The 18,844-nt window shown below is 43.2% G+C and overlaps 1 protein-coding gene across 1 annotated transcript; it reads left to right on the forward strand.

Moving 5' to 3' along the window:
* Positions 1-3,393: 3,393 nt before the first annotated feature.
* On the forward strand, positions 3,394-18,669 carry tfdp2 (transcription factor Dp-2; the record flags this gene model as incomplete). The annotated part of the gene is made up of 11 exons (XM_083695122.1): positions 3,394-3,430; positions 5,693-5,778; positions 9,216-9,337; positions 9,563-9,610; positions 9,959-9,991; positions 14,063-14,225; positions 14,719-14,865; positions 15,230-15,298; positions 16,787-16,938; positions 17,848-18,014; positions 18,485-18,669. The coding sequence occupies 11 exons, from the start codon at positions 3,394-3,396 to the stop codon at positions 18,667-18,669; spliced, it is 1,209 nt and encodes a 402-aa protein (XP_083551248.1).
* Between the last annotated feature and the right edge of the window lie 175 nt (positions 18,670-18,844).

Genomic DNA, 18,844 nt, shown 5'->3' on the forward strand with positions numbered 1-18,844 from the left:
ATGTGTCCCAACTCAAGCCTGCAGTCTCCAGCCCCCTGTCTCCCACTCCGCCCAGAGTGCTGGATGACGGCGACCCCGTGTGGACCATGAGGGAGGTCCTGGCGGTCCGCCGCAGGGGTCGCGGATTCCAGTACCTGGTCGACTGGGATGGCTACGGACCTGAGGACCGGAGCTGGGTTCCAGCCTCCCACTTTGCTGACCCCACCCTGCTGTCCGATTTCTACCGTTCCCACCCCGACGCTCCAGGACAGTCGCCCGGTGTCTCCTGTAGGGTACTGTTACGGTTCCCCCTCCCAACCGACTGGCACCACCTCAAGGCCGCGGCGGTCATCACTGGAGCGTCTCCCCAGTCAACAGCGCACCTGGACCTGATCGCCAATCAGCACACCTGCGACCCATCCCCAATCTACACCCTACATAAACCCTGCCTGATCTTGACTCCAGTGCCAGATCGTATTGTGTCCCATGGTAACCCTTCGAGCTTCACCTACGTTCTAGCCTAGACTATTCTCCTCCGAGTCCCCAGTGTTTGTTTGTGTTTTCACCGTGTGTCATTGTGTCTCCCTCAGATTCCTCGTCCTCCCTGGTGTTTCCCCCCTCGCCGACCCCTTCCACGGACCTAGCCCCCATTCCCTGTCTCTGACCTCCCTGCCTGCTGAACCTCCGCTCGTCTGACTACCCGCTTGCCTGCCGACCCTCCGCTCATCTGACTACCCGCCTGCCTGCCGAACCCTGGACCGACCCACGACCACTCTATCAGATTACCCCCTCTTTCTCTCCCCAACCCCTTTCCCTCATTATTATTATTAAATATGCCTTCAGGCTAATCATACCTCTGAGCGCCGTCTTTTGGTTCCGCCAACGTTCATAGTGCAACACTCATTGCCATTTAGTCTCACACAGCATACAAGATGAATTGTTCTGCTGCTCTTTTTTGTAAATTTGTAAATTTGTTATTGCTATTTTGTTAATACTTTGCTATTTTGTAAATTTCTTGTCAATATTTACTATTTGTTTTTTATGTCCATGCACCAACCTCATCAAGTCAATTTCCTGTATGTGCAAATATACTTGGCCAAATAAAAGAATTCTGATTCTGATTCTGATTCTGATTCTGATTCTGATTCTGATTCTAATGGGTATCTGTAAGCAACGATGTGGGAGTCTGAATGCAGGTTGATTCACAGTCTCTTTATTATTCATGAGCCTGTACTGTTTTTTGTTTTTTTTTACTCCTTCTGCTTTTACATCCCTCTCACTGTTCTGCGCTCCAAGCACTACTCATTTTCACTTGATTGTTCTCTCTGTCTCTGGGCCTCTCAGTTTTTCTGTGTGATGTAACCTCCTAGATAAAAGGAAAAAAGGCAAAGGCCTATTTTGTGTGTTTCTTTATGCATTGTGTTATGCTTAAGTGGAAACCGGCTGTCAGTGAAGTAGTATGTATTATTATTATTATTATTATTATTAATAATAATAAATAATAATAATAATAATAATAATAAGCAGCAATTAACACCATCTGGGGAGAATGTGTGAGAATGAGTAATGATTTTAGACCCCATTGACTTGCACTAGAATTGCTAGTAAATCCTACGAAGAGGCTACTGCTGTTTTGTCTTGGTGGCATACCACATAATATTGTAACTGCATGGGTTCTAATCCCAGCTCATGCTATGCACGTCTCTCGACTCCCTTTCCTGTCCATCTTCACTATTGCTATCAAAACCCTATAAAAACGAATGGACTGCCCACTGATAGCAGCAACCATCTTTGATTTATAGGCATTTATATGTTAGACCACCTCAGTCCATTGATGCACCTCAATCCACCGCAGTCCATTAATGCTACATACATGCATAGGTGCAGATAGGTCAATAACTATAAAAGTGTTAGTGTTTTAGGTGGTTTTCACATCATGCCGGACCCTGGAGGGTTTTCTATTCATCATGATGAGAGGGACCTATGTATCAAATTTGGTGACTCTAGGTCATGGGGTGTGGGAAATATGGCCTTTCAAAATGTCAATCACTTGTTATAGTGCCCTCAATAGGCCAATGGGGGTAGTGGTAACCACTTCCTATCATACTGACAATTTTCACATCTCTAGCATGAAGCATCTCATAGGGAAATTGAGCGACGGTATCTTAACAATAATAATAAAAACCTAAGACCCCTAATAATAATAATAATAATAATAATAATAATAATAATAATAATAATACAATAATACAATAATTACATGTATATAGTGCTTTGCTAAGGCCCAAAGACACTTGCCAAAAGATGACGGTACGACCAAAAAAAGGACAAAAACACTTTGTGTCCATTTCTCTGATCTAGATGTGTCTCTTTGGCCTCCTCAGGTTGGCGCTGCCTCTCTCAAGGCATTTCTAAGCAACAACCAAAACTCCCCAAAGGTAAGAGTCCCTGAAGTAGTTTAGAGAAGTGAACTTACTTTTACTGTCTTGAACCAAATGTATCATTCTGTAATTGTCATGTTAGTAATATATGGATAATTAGTTCTCTTTTGTCCCAATTAGGCTACATTTTGTTTGTTAATGAAGAAATGTACCCGACTTGATAAAGTTGACATTTGATAATTGCTAATTTTGAAGCCAGTTCTGCGATTTGTAATTACCCAGAGATGCTTTAACGTTGGTCGTAGATATTGATAGCAGCCCCTGATTCTGCGGCATATCAGTGAGTTGCAGGCGCTGACACATTCAATGTAAAACCCCCTCTCAAACTCAGAGAAGCTATCTCCAGTTCACCCCGACCAGTCAGGCCAGAGCAAGCAATCATCCATCCACATAGGACTTTTCCCTCTTAGCCAGAGAGCAGATCTAAAGGATTGTGCCTGTCTAGATGGTGGTTCCTGTGTGGAGGGGGCGGTGGTGGTGGGGAGGTTGCTGGCGTTCGCTCTATGAATAGGGGCCGTGTGTTCCCACACTGTCTGGGGTAAGGCGGATGGACTTCCTCTGTGCTCTCCCGGTGATGCCTGGCTCGGGCTCTCAAGTTTCCATTGAATTGTAACAAAAGAGAGCGAGAGGAGAGAGAGTGAGAGGGAGCATTTCTGAGGGGGGCACTGGATCCCAGGCTGCACAAGCTGAGAGGCATGTGCTCTTCACTTCAGGTAAATTAATGTGCCTTTCCTTCTCTTCCCATGTCGCCATCTAATGGGATTTGTTCTGTGCGTCTGGGATAAGTTAGCACGCTGAGAACAGAGCAGGGATGGGAGGAGGGTGTTCTAAGCCAGGGGCCAATAAAGACACTCTTTACCCCCCTCTTACCCTCTCTGTCCTACTGGAAGTTGATCACTAGCTGCATGCCTGCTGGGGGAGGGGTAGAGTGGTTGGCTCACACTGGGACTGGGTCAGAGAGAGAGAGGGAGCCATGGAGGTCCTGCTGGTCCCCCTCCACAGAGAGACAGGTAAATAAGAGGTAGAGTGTCAACCATAGACTTGTGTAACTTTGCACTTATTCCTCTGAATATTGCAGTCAAAACAAAAAAACTGGTAGAGTCAGAGGGGATTGTTGATATTTGTTAGTTCTGCCTTTGTGTGTTTTTCCTTGAAAGAAAGGATTACGGTGTTGCTCCTTCATAGGTTCAAAGTTTTCTTATTCTGTTATTTATTTGTTATTTTATTACTTTGGAGTTAGTTTAACCAACATTTAAAGTTAGTGTTTTGTGTTGCCCTCAGCGTCTTCTTGTCTTTGCTGGGTTGGGTTTTAGGATTCACTCAGAATCAGGATGTAATTGCTGCAGGGAACATAATTGCTGGTCAAACCACCTCTTTCTTTATTGACTTGTTTATCTCTAACTTGTTCTGTACTTTGCACAACAATTGAATGAAAAGCATAGGATGAGGGACTATTTAGCAAGTTGGTCAATATTATTGATGTCAAGCATATCTAATGTTGAGATTATTAATCAATAGCCCCATGAAGGTGGTGTTTTTCTTGTGAAACAAGCCCAAGTGCCAAGGAAACTAATGTCCTTCCTCGAACAGTTAGGGCTTATTTTTCCTGTAAGCACAAAAACATGATATACTTTAGTTTACATGTTTCTCAGTGGTCAACTCCGCTATAATATGCTTTTTGTGCTCCATACAAGAATGTTGTGTGTGTGTATACATTTGTGTTTCTTCATGGATGTGTCATATGTACATGGCTGTGATGCACTGATTGTACAGGTATTGTACAGTATCCATCCCTCCTATAACAATCCCACCTCCCATTATAGTTTAGATCAGGCCTGAAAATTCAAGGCCAACATCGCAGACATTTTATGAGCCCAAGCCCGAAAAACGCCAGAATTCTGGAAAACGACCGTGCCTTTATTCAGAGCATATTACTATTGCGCACAGCAGCAAAATGAGGAGGGGAGAAAGCCACTCACTGAGGCCAGTGGAGAGAGATTGCTAGAAAACCTAGTTACAATCAACAACTGTATTTACTGCACCTACATTTATAGAACACCTTATAAATGAGCCAGGTCTTGCTGTTGTTGATTGTGCTGTGTATTTGTAATTTGTGTATTGTGTATTGATGCCGTATCAATAGCGTAAGCGTTGATGTCGTATAAATGGCGCTCCACAAGAGCGCTTCACGCAGCAGAGTTTGTTTTGCTGTCTATTGATTTTATACAGTAGCTTGGTCAGGTGAATGCGACGAGACATTGCAGAGCTGATGCATGTTGGCGAATATGGATGTAATAGCCTTTAAACGACAATATGAGGGATTTCAGTTGTCCAATTAGGACTGACCTAAAGAGAGAGGGAACCTTAAAATGCGCAAAAAAAATACAAATGTGCATTATTTCTGCAGATAATATGGCCTAGCCTAAAAGAAACAACAGCCACAAAAACATTTCATTATGCTGCTGGCCTGCTCCTGTGCATCTCTCACTGATTAAAGCAGAGGGAGATGGAGCAGTAGGTGCGTTGCGAGTTATCACAAACCACGCAAGATTATATCTAAAACATTTTAAACAGCGCCGTCGTGGCAAACCCGAGCCTGGCCCAACCTGAATCAATTGTCAGAAAATCTGGCCTAGCCCAGGCTGAGCCCGTCGGGTTCACGATGAAAATCGAAACTCTACCTCCCACCCAGTCTTGGTTGAAAGTGATGAAGAAGCCTTCACCCTTCTGAAGCTGGTTTCTATGCACCCAACTTGGTGTCAAAAAGAGGGAGCGGGACATCGAGAGAGACTGCCGTTCAGCTGTATTCTAATGAAGCAGCCCTCATTGTTGCTCCTTAAAGAGATATGCATTCCAGTGCAGAGATGCCCATTCTGTGGGCCTTAGGAGGGACCCACACCCCGTGGCCCAAGCTGACCCTGATAGGTGGCACTGGGCCAGCCCATGTCCTGGAACTCACTGGATCAAACTGGGTCTGCTGGGCATCGTGGAAACACCCAACAGTTCTTCAGTTATAGACCTAGTTCAACCAATGGGAGACTGTGATGGGTTTCCAGGATGGCTTTTTCAGTGTTGATGTTTGGGACACTTGGTCTGTGTGACTTGTGTAGGATTCATGTCCCTCTTCTCTGTCGTTGAACTCAGACAGTAAGTTTGTGTGCCCTTTCTCGTGTAACAAATTGCTCTTAAATGCTCTTAAAATGCTGCTCAAAATCCCCCATGCTGCACTGTTTTATTAAGAAACAGGTACTACCCTTTTTCCTGTTTTGCAGGTAATGTATCACTAGTGGCGTCTAACTACATCCCAGCAACAAAGATCACACTGGGAGCCGTCAATGCGAATGTGGGAGCCCAGATGGTGAGTGTATTGTGCTCAAACAAAACTTAACATGGAAACAGTCCCTCTGGTTTATCTTGTGCTCTAGCAGCTACCTAAGGACCCTAGTGGTCTTGAAATATACTAATAGAACAGCGAACTTTAGCTGAGTCTGGTTAGTCTATCTTGTTTGCAAAGGCTACTCTAATGAATGCAACATAGATATTTCAGTATCTTCAATAAAGGATGTACAAAAACTTTTGTAGAGAATTTTAATTTCGAAACGAGACCGTATCACGGCCGTGTGATTCACTAAGAAGTATAACTTACGGTTATGCTACTTGGTACTGTAACTCCACTCCTGCATCCCAGAATTGTGGTTCTCTGTTACCAGGCGTGTGTGCGTGCAGCAGCAATAGCCTGGGGACGAGGTTAGGATACATGATAACTACTTTTTCAGGGTTTTTCTTGCATAGAAAAATGAAAGAGAATCTTTCGGCGCTTTCGGAATCTTTTCCCTAACCTAACCCTTAATGGGGTTTTTTGGCCTGCCTAAGGAAAATGCCTAAAATTGGCCTCTGGCCATCGTGGCGAAATTCAGTTTGAAGTTCCAAACAACAACATCACCAAGTGTTGGGTAGGACACTCCATTTTAGAAGTTTCTTTCTTTTCCGGGCCAAAACAGCATTCATAAATGAAGTATTTCTTTCAAGGGATCTCATTCCCTGATCGCTACCGATTAAACATCGTAATCACAACCATTAGGAAGCTTTTACAAATCTTGAATGTTACATACTGGACCTTTGAAGACGCATGTTCATGCAATGTGGTTATACAACCAGCAGGCGGCGATTAGCGGTAGACTGCGTAGTTGGAGTGTATCTGCAGCGTAGTATTAGAATGAACAGAAAAAGAAACCTTGACAAACGCACTTGCGAATGGTAAGTCACAAAAGTGGTGAGTATTGAGGGGATAGCTTAAGAGTTGCAGTAGATAATTTGAACACTACAAATTGAAAAGTTAGGTTGACACAGTTGGAGGTGTGACGTTACGTTAGTAATAATAATTTACCAGTTTTATGTATTTTTGTATTTAACATATGTTAAATACAATTAGTGATTTTGAGGTAGCAGAAGGACAGCAGTGAGGCTGAGTCTTAGCCAAATGAGGGACAGGTGAGCATGAGGGTTGAAATATGAATAGATTAGTATTGATATCTGTTTTCACATGACCTTCTACTTGAAAAACATTCCATTTCCCACCCCCTTTATTGAATTAATTCAAAATAATGATTACGACTACAGTAACAGTGACAACCCAGATCGGCCGTTGGCTTTTTTCCACGTGCCGGCGGTCGAGCAGCGTTTACAGCTGACGACGTAATTTGTATCTCTGGCCGCCCATGACTTAATGTGAGACCGAAGCAATGGTCAAAAAAAGTGTTGTCTTCTGTAAGTGCACTTCATGCAATTCTACATAGTTTTAAACAACATTTTGAATTAGCAGTTAGCTTGCTACTGAACCATAACACTGGGAAACCTGCCGTTTCCCACTAGTGTCAATCAAGTCCTTAAACGAGTTTATTGCAGGAGTGCATGGAGGGTTGAGACTTTTGGCCCAGGCTGATGATACAGTTTTCACCGAAGTGAGAAACGTTCTCAAGGTGGATATGACTATGGCTGAGATGACGGAGACTAATTATTAATTGTATTTGGATTGTAAATTATGGTCTGTAAACAGACATATTTATAGAAGCTCCATTCATCATCCATAGCACAATGGGATACTTCGCTAGGATGGAATAAATTAAGGAGAAAAACCTTAAAAACAGCAAAGGTAAACCGGGGGAAAAACGCACTACCCTCCCCTGTGTCCAATAAAAAATACACCCAACCCTCCCCAAAGCAAAAAAGTGACCCCCATTTTAGAAGCCCCTCATTAACACACTACAAGGCCAACCCCAACCGTATTGTGCTGGCTGGTTCAGATACTTTCTTTTCATATTGTCCATTCCAGCACTGTTCCAGCAACTATGGTGAATGCATAACCAAGCCAACATAGTATAACTCAGCTCAGCTTGAATTTGGCTCTGTAGGTTGATTAAGGTATTGGAAGCTAACAATTGAGAAGATTACCATCTGCATTTAGTGACTGAACTTGAGTCCACTCCTATGGAGGATAAGCAGGTGGGCCGCATGCAGTTATACCATTGGCCACATGGGGGCAAACTAAGACAATGCTATGCACTATGGAGATGCTGTTCTGACATTTGAAGCTCTTACTGCTCACTCGCATACATGCACAGTCATGCAAGCACAACAGCTTGCATAAATCTTGTATCTACATAAATCTTGGTGCTACAGTGCGATTATCTCAAACTTCCATATAGGGTTGAGAGCGGTCTTTTATGAGGCAAGGATGGAAGCGGGAGCGAAGCCCTCCACCAGTCTAGTTTAGGCAGAACAGTCTCTCTCAGGCCTTCTTAATGAGATTGTTAGCCATTGGGTGTCACAGAGAGCCTCTTTAGGTGGCCTGGAGCTCGTTAGTGACCTGTGTGACTCCGTTCATTGAGGTTATTCCTGACCTCAGCCCCGATGCAAGCCTCTTGTTTGCCACTCACTTTAGTCTTCTAACGTGTGCGTGTGTGTGTCTGTGCATAGTATGTGTATGTAATCACCAGTGCATGTTTTTTCCTGTGCATATGCTGACTCAAGGTTACGTGCATATTTATGTAGAGCTAGTCTTATGACACTGGCTCAGTTGTGGAGGGGAAGGAGGTCTGTGCTGTAGGGCTGAGGGAGACCAGGACCAGAGTAGGGGAGTGGTGTGTAGGTGGAAGGTTGGTTGATTGGTTTCTCGTTGTGCAAGATGATTGATGGCTTAGATGGTAACTGATGTCTTCAGTCTGATTGTGTGGGGGTTGTGTCACTGCTACGCTGATGGAGAGAATCCAGAGTAGAGAAGAAAACATCAAGAAAGGGGAGAGAGGAGGAAAAGATGATTGGAAACAAATGAATTAGGGTAAGACAAGGAAAAATTTACAAAATAGGGGAAAAGTGAAAGAGAGGATCCCTCCATCCTTAGTCATCGACATGGCTTCAGACGTAAAGGATTCAATATTTAGGGAGTTCAGTCGAGTTCATGAGCTCTCATCCTCTTGCATCTCCAGTAGTGTGTTGTGTGGTGAAGCGTACTGGGGCTTCTATAATTAGCTCTGGATATTATTAGCACTCTGCTGCATCCAGCTGATCTCTCCTCTGTCTTGGATGCTCTTTTGTTTGGCAATGGTAAGACAGTTCTGTATTGTGGGACTTGAGAACATGCTACTCACTGACTCCAGAAATACTGCACTACCCAGAGTGTTTGTGTCACCTGACAATGTTTGGTTGTAATCCTGCAATCCTCCAAGTGGGGAAATATGTTATCCCTCTCTCTTTATTTTCTGCTCTTTATTTCTCTTATCTCATCTCCTTGTGTAGATTATCAGCACCCCTCAGAGAGTTCCTCACTCAGGGTGTCTCCTCATAGGGAGCCCGTTCACACATCCACCCACCATGGTGACCCAGGGCTGTCCACAGGAGGCCAATGAGTGGACCCCAGGGTGAGCTGCCTCCTCTTGTGCCTACACGCACATGCGCACACACAAACACAAACACAGGGTCTACTGCTCATGATAAGCCTCTGTTTTATAAACAGGTGTAATCTCAGACCCATATTTTTATTCACCCTTTGTTGACCTGTTTTTAAAATATAAAGAACACGTGAAGTTGCATTCAGTTTATTCCATGTTCATTTATTGACATTCATTATTATTTTAAATTTCCAGAGACAAGAAACACGCCCATGATTTCATTGACTCATATTTCTCTGACCGGTGAGTTAACTTTATTGGTGGCTACCATTGGTGTAGATGCATAAGTAGGTACAATTTTTAGTTTGAATTAGTGCACTAACACTGTATTTGTTGTAGCCAGTCAGCCTATGGTGTGATACAGGAGCAATGGAAGTGGGTGATGCAGTCAAACTTGTTGAGTAGAGAAAAGGACAGAAATCTCTTTCTCTCTCAGCACATGGAGTGTCTCATTAGTTTCACAGCAATGTGGTTCATTAGTAACTATGGATATGGAGTGGATGACAATGGCATGTATTCAAGGAGGGCTGAATAAAAGTACCCTACACACTGCTTCACAAACTAATGACTTCTTCTATGTCACGGTTGCAGGGATGGGCTCTGCTCAGGAGACTCATCAGCCAGGTAATTGCTATGCAATTATGTTCTAACGGTGTGCGTGTGTGTACATGCGCGTGCTCGTGATACTACAAAAGGATACCGATAGTCCAAAGGGATTTATGTGGGGCATATGCTTTGTGGGGCATATGCTGGGAAGAGCTGTTTAAGAGCACAGCTGCAGTTTTAGGCCTTTTTGAATTGGTCCACAATGCATCTCAGCCTGTCACACACATTCCCCTGAGAGATCAGACCACTGCTGACTCACCACAGTCAGTCAGTCTCTCTCTTTCTCGAACATTTTTCACCATGGCTTACACTCCATTCCCTTTCTGTCATCTCCTCTTTATACATGTTTTTCTCTAATGTCCCACCTTGTCTCTCTTGCTGTCTCTCTTTCTTTTACATCATGCATATCTAGAACACTACTTATTTTCCTTCCTTGCTCTCCCATTCTCTCTCTCTCTATATATATATTTCTCAAGAGGTCACAATAAATGACAGTAAAATATAGTAAGAATTACAGTAGATTTGTTGGACAAATGAAATAGCCAAGTCAATGGATTTTAACATTTGGATATGTTGGTATAATGTATGATTATCTATTTCAAGGATAATACAATAATGAAAGTCGTCTTTGTAGTAAATGAAAAGTTAAACATAGACAACAAGTGGTCGTGTGTGCCATGCAAACAGACAAATTATTGTGGACACTGAAATATTAAAGCCATGTGAGAGTCTGTGCTTCCTGCAGGACACATTTACGTTTACATTTTTGCCATTTAGTAGGTTCTTTTATCCAAAGTGACTTACAATAAGTATATTTGTCTAAGTAAGTGAATCATCTATACATCAGTCATAAAAAAAATCTATGCTAGGACCAGGGGCCATTGGCAGTCACAATGCTAGAAGAAGGAAGGAAGACTTTATTATTATTATTATTTTTTTTGTATTATTAACAGTAGATTAACTGTACAGAGGGGTAGTGGGAAGCAGTGGGAAGCTCGTTCCACCACTGGGGCGCCAAGACAGTGAAAAGCTGTGACTGAACAGCGCGACCGCTGCATCCCTGTAGAGGAGGTGGTGCCAGGTGGCCAGCCAAGGTGGGAGAATGGAGTGATTGGGCAGGGGTTTGGGGGCTGACCATTGCTTGCAAGTGGGAAGGGGCTGTTCCCTTTACTGACCGGTAGGCGAGCACCAGGGTCTTGAATTTGATGTGAGCTGCTACCGGGAACCAGTGAAGGGTGCGGAGGAGGGGGGTGACATGGGGGAATTTGAACATCAGACGGGCCGCAGCATTCTGGATGAGGTCTGATGGCGGAGGCGGGGAGCCTGGCCAAGTGCGTTGCAGTAGTCAAGGCAGGAGATCACAAGTGCCTGGACCAAGAGTTGTGCTGCTTCTCTCGTGAGGAATGGACGTATCCTTCAGGTGTTGTAGAGGAAGAATCTACAGGAGCGCGCTGTAACATTGATGTTCGCCGCACAGGATAAGTGGTTGTCAAGGATCACTCCAAGATTCTTGGCTGTCTGGGAGGAGGTCATAGTGGAGTTCTCAACTGTGATGGAGAAGTCTTAGAGAGGGCAGGCATTCCCAGGGAGGAAGGGCAGCTCAGTCTTGTTAAGGTTGAGCTTGGTGGCTGACATCCAAGCAGAAATGTCTGCAAGACACACAGAGACACGTGGCACCACCTGTGAGTCAGAGGAGGGGAAAGAGAGAAAGAGTTGAGTGCCATCAGCGTAACAGTGGTAGGAGAAACCATGTGAGGAAATTACGGAGCCAAGAGATTTGGTATAAAGGGAGAACAGTAAGGGCCCTAGGATGGAGCCCTGGGGGACCCCAGTGGTGAGGGCACGTGAAGAGGAGAGCAAGCCTCTCCATGTCACCTGGTAAGAGTGATCAGCCAGGTAAGATGCAAACCAGAAGAGTGCAGAGCCAAAGATGCCCAGTTCTGAGAGGGTGGAGAGAAGGATCTGGTGGTTTACTGAGTTGAATGCAGCAGACAGGTCCAGAAGAATGAGAAGAGGAGAGGGAGGAAGCTTGAGCAGAGTGGAGGGTCTCTGTAACAGCAAGGAGAGCAGTCTCAGTTGAGTGCCCAGCCTTAAAGACGGATTGGTGAGGGTCAAGGAGGTTGTTCTAAAGGAGATAGTAAGACAGTTGGTTAGAGACAACACGTTCAAGGATTTTAGATAAGAAGGAGAAGGGATACTGGTCTGTAGTTATGGAAAGCAGACGGGTCAAAAGTTGGTTTCTTGAGAAGAGGCTTGACTCTGGCTGTCTTAAAGACACGTTCTCAGGAGTGAATAATTCAACACAGTGTGATGAGACCTCACTCACTCATTTTCTCCCCCCTCGCTCTCACATTCAATCACCCAGCCACACACCCGCTCTCTCTTGTCAGCAGTGTAAAGTATGAGCAGCAATGCTTTTGATTCTTAAACAATATTCTAATAAATAACAATTCTATCTGAGTAGTCTTAGTCTAGGCAGAACACATGAATGCACCAAAAAAGGGGCTAATCAGAATCAGAATTCTTTTATTTGGCCAAGTATATTTGCACATACAGGAAATTGACTTGGCGAGGTTGGTGCATGGACATAAAAAACAAATAGCAAATATTGACAAGAAATTTACAAAATTGCAAAATATTAACAAAATAGCAATAACAAATTTACAAAAAAGAGCAGCAGAACAGTACATCTTGTAGGCTGTGTGGCAATGAGGCCAGGCCACCTCCCCTCACCCCCCTGTGCGGCTCTCTGGTGGATGTTTCTGCTCTGTTCCAGTAAAAGGTCATATAGCCCCCTCCCCACTCTCAGTCTCACAGAGCAGACGGTCTTCTCAGAAACACTGTGCAGACTTCAACTGCAGTAGGGAGATTGCTGCAGCTCTGTTGCTATGGAGAAAAAATGTGTGTGTGTGTTTTATGTACATGACAAAGTGACTATACTCTGCACCATGACTGATTACCTTCTGTGTCCTCCCCCTCCCCCATTATGGCACATCCACAATTTTTCTCATTATTCCCAAATTTTCAAGCTGGGGGTCTGGAAGTAATTTGTCCCGACAACTGGAACCCTAAGCCTCTACCATGCAGCGCCCTGCCATCCCCACCCCCCATCTTCTTCCACCTCCTACCTCCCACAAGCCCCCTCTTCCCCTCGTTGTGAGTCCTGGTTACGTAACAAGCAACTCTGCAGTTGTCTCATTTACTCTACTATCCTGTGTTAACATTACTGTGCAGTATGGGACAGGATGTGTGTGTTCCAGTGTTAGGGTGTGGAATGTTTGTGAATAGACACTCACTTGGCTATGTGTGTCTGCCCACATGTATCTGTCCACTTGCATCTTCTCCCTCATTCTCGCTCGCGCTCTCACACAAATGCTCATGCGTACACACACTCTGTCTGCATCCCTTTATGTGTGCCTGTGACATCATTTTATACGTCATAGTGCATTTACCCAATAACATGTCACCACTTCCGTTGCATTGGTTTGCTCAATGACTGTGAAATTACCCTGTGATGGTTATATAATCCGCTTACCTAAGTGCACACAATATCTTTGTAAAATCTCATGCTCCTTTCTCAAATTTTTGAACTGCTGTCTCTGTTCTATACTTATTTTATTCATCCATATTCCCTTGTCTTTCCTCATCAATCTCTGCAATGGTTTAAATCATAGAGCCAGTAAATGAGTTTCTGTTCATTATGTTTTGTTTTCACAAATATGTTCCTGTTTCTAATGAAACAGTGCTGGAGCAGGTGGAGCTAACTGTAATGACATGTGAGAATCCCCCATCCCCCTCTCTACTCTCTCTCTGGGGGAGCCCTACAGGGAGCTTGTAACACTGCCTTTTCTGTGTGTACTAATTTTTACTTTTCTGACCTCAGAGGTTCATACTGTATTGTCTCTATGTTCTCTGTAAATCTTCTTTTAAGTATTAACTGGGTGCTTTTTTTTTTTTTTTTTGAGCCTTTGTTTATGATGGTTTATAAGGTGTAGATGTGCGTTTCACATGTGAATGGTGAGTTGTAGTTGTCATTTGTAACATTAAGTTAAAATCCCAGTGTGTTTTTTGTGTGTGTCCTCTCTACAGTAAGAGAATGAAGAAGGGTGACAAGAACGGGAAAGGCCTGAGACATTTCTCCATGAAAGTGTGTGAGAAGGTGCAGAAGAAAGGGACCACATCCTACAATGAGGTGGCAGATGAGCTTGTTGCAGAGTTCACCAATTCCAACAGTGTGATGGCAGCAGACTCTGTGAGTTTCATTAGGGATTTGGTGATCTCTTGTTCTCTCTCTTGACATTTGGGACAGACTGCAAACATTGGTGCATTTTTTTTCCAAAGATGTTGGTTTTATGTTTACAGTCAAGACTGGTTATGCAATTTCTGACAGATGTGAGCTTTTAGAGAGTATGACAATGGTGTTGTTAATGTCACAAACAAATCCCTCACAGACTTTTGTGTTAGTCACTGAAAGTTAGATTGTTTAATAGCAGAGGCCAGCCTCTGGTGCATACTTTCCGGTATTAATAAAGACAGAAAATAGCTTTGCTGAGACCTAATCTGCTTATTTGCTGTGGAATGTTAAAAGTATAATTAATTAAAAAAAGATTTACCAAGAGTGAGGCTAGCAGTGTGCACTCCTCGGGGGTAGTCCAGGGGAACAGAAAATGGGACAGTTACTAATGAGATGCTCTTTGACACAAAGACTGCCCAAGTGTGATGACTTTACCTATTGTCTCTCTCAGCAGGTGTTTGACCAAAAGAACATCCGTCGGCGTGTGTATGACGCTCTGAATGTACTTATGGCCATGAACATTATCTCCAAGGAGAAGAAGGAGATTCGCTGGATCGGCCTACCCACCAACTCTGCACAGAATTGCCAGAACCTGGAGGTGAGCTTTGACACACCTGCTCCTTAAAAGCACTCTTAACATCTGTCATAGAAAAGAAGAGGGTCACATGGAGGGAGAAAGATAGAGAGAGGTGGGGGGTGACCAGACCTTTTCAGTGCTCTCTGTAATGTGTCACCTTTGTGCGCTGCAGACCATAGATCTATCACAGTGGCACACACTCACATAAACACACACTCACACACACACACACACTAAGCCATTCTGGTAGAGGGTCTGGGATTGATGTTGACAGGCAGGGAGTAAGTCAGCAATCCTGCTGCTTCCTAGCTTTGCTGGAGCACTTAAGCGTTCTAACATTGTACTACTACTGAAAACAAGTGAGATTCCAATGTTCCCCAAACAGCTGGAGAAACAGAAACGCTTGGAGAGGATCCAACAGAAGAGTGCTCAGCTGGAGGAACTCATAGTACAGGTATTTGCATGATCATATACAGTGCCCTTCATAAGAATTGGAAATAGGAAACATTATTATAAGCTGCCATCAAACATTTGATTTGAAATCAAACAGTTACCATGTGAAACACGGTGTAGGGGGTGTTATGATTTGGGCATGTATAGCTATCACAAGACGATGTGTATTGACAATATTACTGCTGACAGCAGCAGCAGAATGTATTCTGAAGTGTACAGAAACATCTTGTCTGCTTGAGTTCAAGCAAATGCCTCCAAATTCATTGGATGGTGCTTCATGATACAGTAAGATAATGACCCCAAACATACTGCCATAGCAACTAGGGAGTTTTTCAGGGCCAAAAAGCCAAGTCAATGTTCAGAGTTAAGTCCAGTTGAACATGCATTTTATTTCCAGATGATAACATTTTTGGCAAAAAGACCACAAACCAAACCAACTTAAGATAGCTGCATCACCAGAGAATATACCCAGAGTCTGGTGGGGTCAATGGGTTGCAGACTTCAGGCAGTTATTGCATGCAAAAGATTGTCGACCAAATACTAAACATGTGTACTTTATTTGGACATTATATGATTTTTTCCAATACTTTTCGAGCCCTGAAATAGGGGGAGTATGTTTAAAAAATGTTGTACTTAAAAGGTGAACCCCCCCCCCCCAAAAAAAATAAAATAAACTCCATTGAATTAAAGCTGAGAATCTCTACCTATGACCCCGTAGTAATTGTTTGATTTCAAATCCAAACTGAGTATGGAGCTAAAAGAAGATGCTTCCTCTTTCCAATACTTATGGAGGGCACTGTATTTACTTTTGTATGCATGATTTGTAATTATGTCACAGAATTGCTTCTGCACTCACTTGAGTTAAGCTTCAGGTAAGTTGTCATACATCTGAATAGCTGCCTAGTTCATCATTCATGAATAGCTATAAATCCATTTAAATAAACCGGCATGTCATTTGCATATCATTAGCATATGAATTCTCTGCCCTTTGAGTGACCCCATAGATTTCCCAAGGGGCCAGAGGGTGTAGAGGGGGTTGCAGAGAGGGCATTTTTGATGGGCTATTGATCACTTGTTTCTGCAAGAAAGACTCAGCAATCTTAGATGTATGGTTTATTGGCTCCCATCTGTGCTGCCTCTTAGAACTAACTCACTCTAACAGAGGAGGAGACAGATGGTTCATATAAAATGTTTTTTGAAGGTCCTGTATTTAGATTTGAGCTTTAAAATAGTGCTAAATGGCCATGATAAATCGGTAGTATGATTGGAATTAGATCAATGCGTTAAGTGCCATGGGATATTTAGGAATATAATCATAACTGTTGAGGCAGTGCATTACATAGGTGGAATTCATGCATGCTCAGGCTCCAGAGATAAAAATTGTACTGTGTGATGATGGGTGTATTGATAAAGGTAGCTATAGTTCTTATGTACATAAAAGTGTCCATGACTGTACATTTATTGCTGAACTTTGCTTGTCTCCAAACAGCAAATTGCTTTTAAGAACTTGGTTCAGCGAAACAAAACCACTGAGGCTTCCTCTCAAGCACCGCCCCCTTCTGGGTCTGTCATTCAACTGCCGTTCATCATCCTCAACACAGATGTACGCACTGTCATTGACTGCTCCATCTCCAGCGACAAGTATGTGTTACCCTCACCCCAGTGCCTAGTGCAAACACTGCTCACTTACCCCCCTTGACAATATCACGACAGGTAGTCGTGCTGTAACCATGGTGTTACTTGGGTTTTATAAGTGACCTTACTGTATGACACCCTAATCCCATTGCATCAACGTAACACAAAAATACAGTATTCATACTGTAGGGCCTTACAGGTTGTCAGGTACAATATGAAGGGTTGGGAAGGAAATTTGGCTATGTATTGTTAATAACAAAGCACATCTTTATATTAATAATCTGACTGACTAATTTAATTACCACTGTGCAAAGAATTGTTGAGTTTGGGTTGATTAAAGCAAGAATGATCAAGTGAAAACAAATCAAATGAGGCTTTAATAACACTGGAAACTTATACAACTATTACAGGGCAAATACATCATAGAGAAATGTTACATTCTATCCTCATGATAAATAATAGAGAGAGAGAGACAGAGACATGTCCCGGACATGTCACAGAAAACAACTGGGCTGACCAGAAAACCAAAGAGCAATATATGTTCCTCAACATTCTGTTTTATACCCAATATATTTCCAACCATAAGTATTCAAATCAAGAGCTATTTGTAAGACTTCCTCTTATCAGTACCAGTCGAATGACACTTCAGTATTCACATATTCCAAGGGCCATCAAAGTGAGAGAACACAACAGTCATGTGGCCCATCGGGGAAAGGTATCTCAAGAAGGGGGGCAGAATTGATGTCTCCCCCTTTAGTGCCATACCAATATGAACAACAACACACCAAATGTAAATTGTGTACATTTAGTTGGGAGCTCAATGTTGCACCATGAATAAATATGCATCAGAGGAAGTGATTGTTCAAATGCTTAGCTTGCAAGAATGCCTCACATAAATCCCCTGACTCTCTTTAGGTGTGAATACCTCTTCAACTTTGACAACACATTTGAGATCCATGATGACATTGAGATTCTGAAACGTATGGGCATGTCACTGGGACTGGAGAGTGGGAAGTGCAACCCAGAGAATTTGAGAGTGGCCAAATCTCTTGTTCCAAAATCTCTGGAGTCCTATGTAACAGGTACGACTGGAGAAACAGCATTAATTCAAGAGCATTTTCATAGTGGCAATTCATTTCAGATCAAATACAGTGAAGAGCCCTGCCAAGTTGGATCTGCACAATATACATAGAATAAGACATTGTAAGGAGTGACCAGATTATTGAGTTAGGTCATGTGTATAAGGCCTGGGGTATTAAGATATAGTATGTGAGGTATATTTGTATGTGTGCATGTTCAAGAGTGAATTCATTGCATCTGTCCTCCTCTTCTCACAGGCATGGCCAGGGGCACAACTCACACACGCCTCAGCCAGACGAGGTAGATTGACTCTTAATTTTCAATGAAGGTATGACTCCAATGCTATGCAACAAGAGACCTGTTTATGCTTATATTATATATTGGGAAAGCTTACATCACAGGGATCATATAAATACACCTTTGTAAATGAGTGCATGCTTCACTAGTGTGTTAAATTTGTGTGACTGACTAGTGTTGGTTGTGGGCAGCTCTTTCCCAGGTGACCTATACACCACCTCTTTGAGTGGAAAGAGGAGCTACCGTCACAGTAGCACTGCCCCCTCCCATGCATCAGAGTCTCGAGGCCAGACACCTAGCTCCTTCAATGAAGAGGAGGATGATGATGACGAAGATGACGAACCCTCTTCCCCAGAGTGACTGACAGTCACACATCCATAATGCACCATACCTCTCTTTGGGACATGTTTCCCATCTCGTACTCTGATCACAGGAGGAATGGTAACTCTTGGGAAATGTGACAAAATACAGGAAATAAGCTGCCATTTAGGTCTATGATGAGATATTGTAGAATAATTTAAACTTATTTTCTCCC

The sequence above is a fragment of the Argentina silus genome, assembly GCF_951799395.1.
Source record: "Argentina silus genome assembly, chromosome: X".
Lineage (NCBI taxonomy): Eukaryota > Metazoa > Chordata > Actinopteri > Argentiniformes > Argentinidae > Argentina > Argentina silus.